Here is a 9,692-nt window from a genome sequence, read left to right on the forward strand (position 1 = left end):
AGTTGAATAAGAACGGGGTGAGTTTTGTTGAAGAGGAGGAGGATGAGAAGAAACAGATTGTTGATGAATAAATCCTATTTGTTGTTGAAATGGAATATAATAAACCTGGTTTGACATATTGGTCAATTGTGTGTAAGAAGGGGATGATCCACCACCACTAAATCTAGTGTAAGATGATGAAGAGGCATCTGATGAATTGTAAGGAGAAACCTGCACGGATTGGATGGGTTGAGACGTACTACAACCACTCCAATTTCCGCCAACGCCGCCGCTGCTGGATGCTGCAGAGGAAGGCGATGGCTGCTGGTGAATGATGTTGTTGTCATTTGTGTTCGGTGAATCTACAATAAAGTTTTGCGCCACTGCTGTGTTCGGTGAACCGAATATTAATTCTTGCGCTGCCGCTAATGGGTCGATGTTAGGTTTAGTATTATATGTCGATGAGGGTGGAACAACAGACGCTGCTATGGGTGAGAGTGAATGATGAGAGAAAAGTCGTTGGTCTTCTTCCTCCATCACTTCATCATTTCTGAATGAGATAGTTTTTGGAGTATGATTCTCGACTGGCATAGGTGTGTTCAATTCACAATCGTAAGCGTCGTAAACGGGTGATGACTGTCTGGGTATGATGCCAATTGGAGTACCCGGTCCCGGTGTGTTGAAACAAACAGAATATATTTCATTCTGCTGTAATGATGATCTTTTGAAGAAATGTGGTTGTGGTGGTGTTTCAATAGTTTCAAAATCATTGTGTTGGCTGTTTATTAACTGTAGATTTTAACAGCTTGTTCTTGCTCTTTTCGTTGTTCATTTTGGCGTTCTTCTTCATCTTGTCTCTTTGCTGCTCTCGTCTCTTTTGTTGCTCTAGTTCATCTCGTCTCTTTTGTTGCTCTAGTTCATCTTGTTTCTTTTGTTGCTCTAGTTCATCTTGTTTCTTTTGTTGCTCTAACTCTCGTCTCTTTTGTTGCTCTAGTTCATCTCGTTTCTTTTGTTGCTCTAGTTCATCTCGTTTCTTTTGTTGCTCTAGTTCATCTCGTTTCTTTTGTTGCTCTAGTTCATCTCGTTTCTTTTGTTGCTCTAGTTCATCTCGTTTCTTTTGTTGCTCTAGTTCATCTAACTTTTTTTTTTGTTGCTCTAGTTCATCTCGTTTCTTTTGTTGCTCTAGTTCCTCTAACTTTTTTTTTTGTTGTGCTTGTTCCTCTAACTTTTGACGCTTTTGTTCCTCTAACTTTTGACGCTCTTGTTCCTCTAATTTTTGACGCTCTAACTCTTGTCTCTTTTGTCTCTCTTGTTGTGCTTGTTCCTCTAACTTTTGACGCTCTAACTCTTGTCTCTTTTGTCTCTCTTGTTGTGCTTGTTCCTCTAACTTTTGTTGCTCTTGTTCCTCTAACTTTTGTCGCTCTAGCTTTTGTCTTTTTTGTCTCTCTTGTTGTGCTTGTTTCTCTAACTTTCGACGCTCTTGTTGTGCTTGTTCTTCTAACTTTTGACGCTCTTGATCTCGCTCTTGTGTCTTTCGCTTTGGCTCTTGTGTCGATGATGATCGCTCTCGTTGCTTTCGCTCTCGTTGCTCTCGCTCTTGTGACTTGGGTCGCTCTCGTTGCTCTCGCTCTTGTGACTTGGGTCGCTCTCGTTGCTCTCGCTCTTGTGACTTGGGTCGCTCTCGTTGCTCTCGCTCTTGTGACTTGGGTCGCTCTCGTTGCTCTCGCTCTTGTGACTTGGGTCGCTTTCGTTGCTCTCGCTCTTGTGACTTGGGTCGCTCTCGTTGCTCTCGCTCTTGTGACTTGGGTCGCTCTCGTTGCTCTCGCTCTTGTGACTTGGGTCGCTTTCGTTGCTCTCGCTCTTGTGACTTGGGTCGCTCTCGTTGCTCTCGCTCTTGTGACTTGGGTCGCTCTCGTTGCTCTCGCTCTTGTGACTTGGGTCGCTCTCGTTGCTCTCGCTCTTGTGACTTGGGTCGCTCTCGTTGCTCTCGCTCTTGTGACTTGGGTCGCTTTCGTTGCTCTCGCTCTTGTGACTTGGGTCGCTCTCGTTGCTCTCGCTCTTGTGACTTGGGTCGCTCTCGTTGCTCTCGCTCTTGTGACTTGGGTCGCTCTCGTTGCTCTCGCTCTTGTGACTTGGGTCGCTCTCGTTGCTCTCGCTTTTGTGACTTGGGTCGCTCTCGTTGCTCTCGCTCTTGTGACTTGGGTCGCTCTCGTTGCTCTCGCTCTTGTGACTTGGGTCGCTTTCGTTGCTCTCGCTCTTGTGACTTGGGTCGCTTTCGTTGCTCTCGCTCTTGTGACTTGGGTCGCTCTCGTTGCTCTCGCTCTTGTGACTTGGGTCGCTCTCGTTGCTCTCGCTCTTGTGACTTGGGTCGCTTTCGTTGCTCTCGCTCTTGTGACTTGGGTCGCTTTCGTTGCTCTCGCTCTTGTGACCTGGGTCGCTCTCGTTGCTCTCGCTCTTGTGACTTGGGTCGCTTTCGTTGCTCTCGCTCTTGTGACTGGGATCGCTCTCGTTGATATCCATTTACTTCTTTTCGTCTTTTTTTTTCTCCCTTGACACTCTCTCCGTTTTCTCGGTCTCTATCTTTTTTCTTTTTCTTCTTGTATTTTCGAGTGTGATCTTCTTCAGTTGGTTTAAATATTATTTTATTGAGGTCCGGTAGGTAATCGTCCTCTTCTCGAGTTTTCTTAGTGGTGTTGATGTACTCTTCTTTTTGGTCTGTTGTCATCATCATCATCTCTTTAATGATTCTTTTCTTGTGTGTTTTTTTGATTTCAGATGTCTGTGCACTCATATCAACGGAGGAGGGTACCGTCGTCGCCATCATTGCTTCTCGCATCATGACGTATTCTTTGGCTTTATTTTTAAAAAATTCTGACTCTTGCTGCGTTGGTGTACTGGATGTAGATGCTTCAGCTTGCAATGTAGACGTCTTCGCCTCCTCCTCTGCTGCTGAAGTGGGATGCACACGCTCCTGTTTTCACCAGAACCCCTGGATGTCGTCGCCTCTGTTGCTGCTGAACTGGGATGCACGCTCCTTTTTCACCAGAATCTCTGGACGTCGTCACTGCTGTACTGGGATGTGCACACCGCTCCTTTTAACACTAGAACCTCTGTGAGTTGAGCGGTGACGACTTACACTCAAATCTTTTTGATCCTCTTACTCTTTGATGAAGAAGAATCGCTGCAACTTCGTTTTCGGAATTGGATCTTTCTATGAATTTACGCCATGAAATTTTGGGTTTGATCAATTCACGCAGATCTGAATCTTGAATCCTTCTGATAGGCAGATCATCATCATCTGAAGAATTGTAACTCCTGTCATGCTGTGATTGGGATTCGATCGTTCCGATTACTATGTCTTTATCAAAGACATCATCATCATCATTCAGTACACACAGAATGGGTTTTCGGGACGTGTGACTACTTTAATCACTGTAGGAACATCCTTGTTTTTATCATCATTATCATCACTAGTGTTATCATGAACATCAGCGGGTGTTTTCTTCTTTTTCTGCGTTCAGATTTGACAACGTTTTTTGGAATGCTGTTGATAGTCATTTGGCTTGCATCGACTCCGTAGAGGTGTTTGTTGACATCTAATTCAAAGATGGGTGGAAGCTCACGAGAAGGCGACAAAAATCCGAGACGGTAGAGGCCCCATTCTAAGCACCGTTCTGCGGCATCGTCCTTGTTCAGCAAGAAGAACTCTTGCAGAAACTCACTCCTATCGAGACCGATTTCGCGCACGAACACATACATTTGATCGTAGCAGATGTAGTGAAGTGCAGGTTCATGGTGTGATGTCACCATGTTACTGATGCACAGGTGAATGTAAATGAATCGGGAGAGCAAATAGGTGATGTCGATACCCATGAGAACGAAGTCGTCTAGATGTAGTTTATGGTTTCCATTTCTGATCATTTGGTTGAGATGATGCAACTTGATCTTGTAATCGTTGTGGGTGAAGTGACTGTTGAGAAACGTAAAGACGTTGTTCCAAAACTATCCTGTCATTTCTTGTAATAAAGAGAAAGCAAGGGAGATTTCTTTGTTGAGATTTTTTAACGCTGTTTCGTGCTTGCCCAATATGTTTTTCTTGTTGTTGCTACTCACTACCTCATGTGATGGTTGAGTCGCTTCAGCGCACTTGTTTTTCACAGCAATGCGTAGTAAACATGAGGGAACCACTAGTATTATGTTGTTCATGATGGTGTTCAGGACAAACATTTCAAAAGGTGTAGCATTGGTAAACAGGTTGGACTGGGTTTTACCACTGTCATCCAGCGCCTTGGTGATTATACCACCGGTCATGGTTTTCGAGTCGACATCAATGATATCTTTATCAAACTGATGATTGATGAAGAGCTGATCCACTGACATGATGGAACCATATAGGTGAATCGCAAGGGGAGTAGATGTTACCGACATCCATGAACGATATTGGGCTATGATCGCGTGCCGTAGCGCGTTCAACTGGGCGTCTGTGTTCTCATACATTTTGGTGAAGTTGGGATAGGTGTTACTCTTTCGGTCACCCTTTTTGGTGAATGTGTTTGATCCGTGAGTATCTTCGAATTGCTTGCGAAGCGTTTCACCTAAGGCTGTTGCTCCATCTTTAGATATCAAATTTTTGGCAGGTACTGTGATCACCATAGGGGAGGACCGAATTTCTGACATCGAAAATTTGGAGCGTTTTCTAGAAGTGGTCTGTACTGGAATTGATATTTCCACTACTTCGATCTTTCTTTGGGGTGGTTTTGAATCATTGACGGGCATGTCCAGATTGTACGAGTGTAACAACGCTTCATGTAACACTTTGGAGAATAATTGTTGTTGTTGTTGTTTTTTCCCTCTTACTGTCTGACATGGCTTTTTCAGGAGCATGGAGGAAGACTCGCTTATCATGGACATGTATTTCATGAAATTGATGATGGAACAAAAAACTTCTTGAATGACAACATTGACTCCTTTCTGCATAGCCGCATGGATAGTCTCTTGATTTAGGTTCCAATTTTCAGTAAAGGCATGTTGGATGAAGAGCGATCGTAATTTAGGATTGGGGACGTCCATGTTTCGGGTCAGCCACTCCTTGGCGCGGATAACACTCAATGACATTTGACATTTGCTGCAGGTGTTCGATCTTTCGATGTCTGCCATTTGGCGTTTGTTCTTTACGTTGTCTGGGATGTCGTGCAGTTGACAAAATTGTAAATCGATATTAATAGACTTCAGAGTTTCAAAGGTCATCTCACAAATCGTCTGATTAAACCGGTGAACTGGGATGAAATCTTCGCGTATGAACGTATTCAGGATCAGATTTCGAAAATCACAATTTTGCAAATCAAAACTTTTAAGTAAGTTATTCACAGTATGACAGAAGTTCATGATACTATCACCTTGGTTGACAGTTGCGGACTTGCATTTTTGCCATTCTATATTCAGTGCTGATTTCATGGATGTTTTAAGACCTTCTTTGGAACCTGCATCGACTGAAATGAAAAAAAAAATGGTTAAGAAAATTAAAATCTTTAAAAAAATCAACAAGCTAAATAAAAAAAAAATCATATCAATAACAAAAAAAAAAAGTTAAAAAACTTACGCATGTCTGTGCAATTCAGCAATGTGTAGTAGCATTCTCCCATGGAGTAGAGGCGATCATTGGGTGTATCAGCGTATGCCTTGTTATGGATAGCCTTTGTCAACAATTTCTTCATCTCTGCATTTTTTTTCTCTTTGCAAATCGGTGTGACATTCAACAGATATTTGAACAGGGCTCTGTCACATATGGGTTTTTTTTGAAAAACATAAATATTTTTGGCACTTGATAATAAGATTTGCTGCTGGTATTCCTCCAGTTGTTTTTCGAGTATGTTTCGCAGAGGTTTCTTCTTCGGTTTTTTAGAAGCAAATGCGGTTCCAAGACTGGAAACAATTTTCGCTGCGTCACACATTTTGAAGTCTGAAAAATTAAAAAGAAAAATAATAGTCACAATCACTGATCAACAATAAGTGCATGCACTCTTGCTAATGCATATGCGAGAATGTAATGTAAGCTTAAATATTTGTAATCACGCACGCACAACTTTGGGAGAGACCAACAGACGCTATAATTGGGTCATGTACACACAATAATATCTGGTACGGGTTGGGAACCTACTAAATTAAACATTAGCTTGCACGCTTCTTTTAAACGGATGGTAAACAAAGGCGGCATCTGTCAGTTTGTTCATCATCTTCGAGGAGGCGCGCGCCGCCGAAGGCTCCGAACACCCACCCCATCCCCTCGCTTCTCGGACACCACCCCCCACACCCGCACACACACACACTTACACAACACAAATGTAGGTAAAGTTGGGTCCGGATTTGGACGGGATTATGACAGATGAATAAATTGTGTAAATTTCAACTGGGATCTGAATTTGGATGTGGGTGGTATATATGGGTTGCATATATTTGAAGTTGATTATCAAGACTGATAAGTTAGTTTTGTCAACAAATGGAATCTATTGAGGAGAAGGAGTCTGAATTTGGACGTGGGTCACGACATATACATGTGAGGAGTCAGAGTTAGAGTGGGGTCCGGATTTGTACGTGCTGATGTATTACGACTCTGAACCGTTATGAAATGAAGATTGATGTGGACGTGGGTCACGACATATACATGTGACGAGTCAGAGTTAGAGTGGGGTCCGGATTTGTACGTGCTGATGTATTACGACTCTGAACCGTTATGAAATGAAGATTGATGTCAACAAATGGAAGGGGTCTGAATTTGGACGTGGATCACGACATATACGTGTGACGAGTCAGAGTTAGAGTGGGGTCCGGATTTGTACGTGCTGATGTATTACGACTCTGAACCGTTATGAAATGAAGATTGATGTGGACGTGGTTCACGACATATACGTGTGACGAGTCAGAGTTAGAGTGGGGTCCGGATTTGTACGTGCTGATGTATTACGACTCTGAACCGTTATGAAATGAAGATTGATGTGGACGTGGTTCACGACATATACATTAGGGTGGAGTGAAAATCGCCCAAATATAATTTTTTGTGAATTTTCACTTACTTGAGTTTTTAAATGGTGCCAATGGACTAATAGAACAATATGCAAAAAGTTTATTTGAATTGGATAATACATGTGACGAATCAGAATTAGAGTGGGGTCCGGATCTGTACAGGGTCAAGGATGCACATTAACTATTCTTGATTTTGAGTTCGCGGTCTTGCTCCGAAATAAATGGAACACATTGTCACTAACTAGGATTACTTAAAGCGATTCTGTATAAGATAAGAAATAAAAAAAAAAGGTTTGAAGAAAGTTTGCGTGATATTGTTTCTATTACCTTCAAGACGTCGTCGTCGTAACTAAGCAGCTTGAATACTGAGAATTATAAAAAAAAAGACTATATGATAAGAGAGAAAGATATCTTCATTTGTCATGGGGGGACGGGGGGAAAATCAGGTGCTGCCATGCTATTGTGTCACCACCAGCATGTGCCATGTGTGTCACCACCAGCATGTGGTAGCAACAACAAACGGAGCGCACGCTGCCGCGTTAGCGTTGTCAAGAAGCAGCAAGCAAGTCCCTTCCTTCCGCTCTCATTCAGCGTCGTCCCGCTCTCAGAATCGGGTTACTTGCGAGAATAAAGCACATATTCACCCTTCCGCTCTCAACCTTGCATTTACCGCGCGAGATTAAACACATGGTATGGCATTTAGCGTCTCGCTCTTCAACTCGCCTCAGAATCAGGCTACTGGGCAGTAGTGAGGTGAATGTGTCTTTGTCTTCCGAAGCTTCCGATTCTGAATTTAGTTCATACTGAATGTCATCTAACCTTATGTGAGGTGAATGTGTGTCTTTGTCTTCCGAAGCTTCAGATTCTGAATTTAGTTCATACTGAATGAATGTCGTCTACCTTTGATTAAAGTGAATGTGTGTCTTTGTCTTCCAAAGCTTCCGGCGTTGTCTTTCAGTGAGTGCATTGAACACATTTCCACGCAGAGTCATCCTCATGACGCCGTCGGCGTAACCACCTTCGCCTTCACTTGGGGACTGTCTGAAATCATAGTTCTTGTAATCCTTAAAACTATTAAAGTCACTGTAAGCGAACATCGGAGGTTGTAAGAGCATGTGAATATCATCGTTGATGAAAGTCCACATGTTAGTGATGTATCTAGGAACTGCAACCCTATCCTCTCCGTCTTCGTTGTTTCGAATTGGAAGTACACTGCTGGTGAACGGTGTCTCTAACATCAAGGTTTCAGCCAGGTCGATACTGACGGTGTCGGTCAGATTGACGTAAGGATCGGGAATGCTGTCAACGTGAGTGGAGACCAGACCATGCCCATCGTAGTACGTTAGTTGCTTATCATCATCACTTTCCTGGACGACGACATTCTTGAAATGTTTGGCTATAGTCAATGGATGGAAACCGATCATAGTTGCATTGATGTCGGTTGTAATGACTGGTATGTTTGTGTTTGATGTAATAGGAGGATTCACATGGGTAGTTGTTTGCATGACTTCCAATACTTGATAGTTCGTCATCTCTTGATTTTCTTTACAGCTAAAGCCGTTTCGTTAATTCTCTGTTGTCTCTGCAGGTCGAGTTCTAGACAATGGAAGGTGTCTCTGCATCGCAAGGAAGAAGCGAATGCCTTGTAGATGTGTTCGTAGAACTCATTTTTCAACATTTTCATAAGGGATCTGAATAACTGACAGGATCGCATCAAGCTAAGGTTCTTCCGGGATGTCGCAATGAGGTCGTTCAGAGTCATTTGCTGTTCTTCATCCATGAAACATTTTTGCACATCGTTCTTAAATTGCAAACGGTCATTCAGACTTAAGACTTTGAGATAAGGAAACAAACTCTTCTGTGAATAATTTTTTGGACGAGTTCATTTTTAGTTTCAGATTCAACTTGAACGATTCGAGCGAGAATGTTCTGTATCTGCTCATTGGTGAGAAACGGAACGATCTGTTCTACTTCAACACATACTTGTTTCTGGTTATCTGTCTGAAAATTATCATAAGCTCTTTTCATTTCTATAATCATGTCATCTATGTTGATCCCCGTCTTCATGTACCACCCTGATGACACATATCTCTTTCAACAAAAGTTCATACTTGTTCTGACCGCGTTGCATACACATTGGGTGGGCTCAGGAGAGCTTGTGATGCACCCGTCGTACGTATACTTGTGGTTCATGAAATTTTGTACGTATACTCAACTGTCCACTTAAATATCTATTTTAAGCACACACGGACCCTTAAGTATGATAAGTCACTACATGAATATTATTAGTATATTTGAAAACTTTAATGTAAGAAAAGAACAGCGTGTATCACAACAAACGAACGTCGTTATGGCTATGTGTTTTGGCGAAAACTTTACCTCTTTTGCTGGCTGGCAAAAGAGGTAAAGTTTTCGCCAAAACACATAGTAAATGAAAAAAATAACCAGAACTAACAACACGAATTAAGCGAGGCAGAGGGCGGGGTTGGGCGTGGATAACGGATAGGGGCGGAGCAACGTCAGTGAAGAGAGATGGACGGCACAAGCGAGTAGAATTGGTGCCCGTTAAGACTGAAAATATACATTCACATCATGAAAACAAACACTACATTCACACTAAGCAATTTTTTTCTCTCATAGTTGAGAATGTACGAGAGCGGGACGCTGAATGCTGGGTTGAGAGCGGAAGGGTG

General features: G+C 42.6%; 1 protein-coding gene across 1 annotated transcript; it reads right to left on the minus strand.

Annotated features, from left to right (window-relative positions):
- Positions 1-238: 238 nt before the first annotated feature.
- On the minus strand, positions 239-8,531 carry LOC126993727 (uncharacterized). The gene is made up of 4 exons (XM_050852902.1): positions 8,030-8,531; positions 4,205-4,352; positions 982-1,706; positions 239-303 (listed from the first exon to the last, which is right to left on the minus strand). Exons 1-4 carry the CDS (start codon positions 8,529-8,531, stop codon positions 239-241), a joined length of 1,440 nt encoding a protein of 479 aa, XP_050708859.1.
- Between the last annotated feature and the right edge of the window lie 1,161 nt (positions 8,532-9,692).

The sequence above is a fragment of the Eriocheir sinensis genome, unplaced genomic scaffold (genome assembly GCF_024679095.1).
Source record: "Eriocheir sinensis breed Jianghai 21 unplaced genomic scaffold, ASM2467909v1 Scaffold66, whole genome shotgun sequence".
Taxonomy (NCBI): Eukaryota; Metazoa; Arthropoda; class Malacostraca; order Decapoda; family Varunidae; genus Eriocheir; species Eriocheir sinensis.

What these genes read in the sequence shown, in the direction of transcription:
- LOC126993727 (XM_050852902.1), bottom strand. Translation starts at nt 8,531, where the DNA reads ATGACGAACTATCAAGTATTGGAAGTCATGCAAACAACTACCCATGTG. An exon ending in TGATTTCAGACAGTCCCCAA is followed by an intron (nt 4,353 to 8,029) that starts GTGAAGGCGAAG and finishes CCATCATGTCAG; the next exon opens with TGGATCAGCTCTTCATCAAT. An exon ending in AATGCTACACCTTTTGAAAT is followed by an intron (nt 1,707 to 4,204) that starts GTTTGTCCTGAA and finishes CAAGTCACAAGA; the next exon opens with GCGAGAGCAACGAGAGCGAC.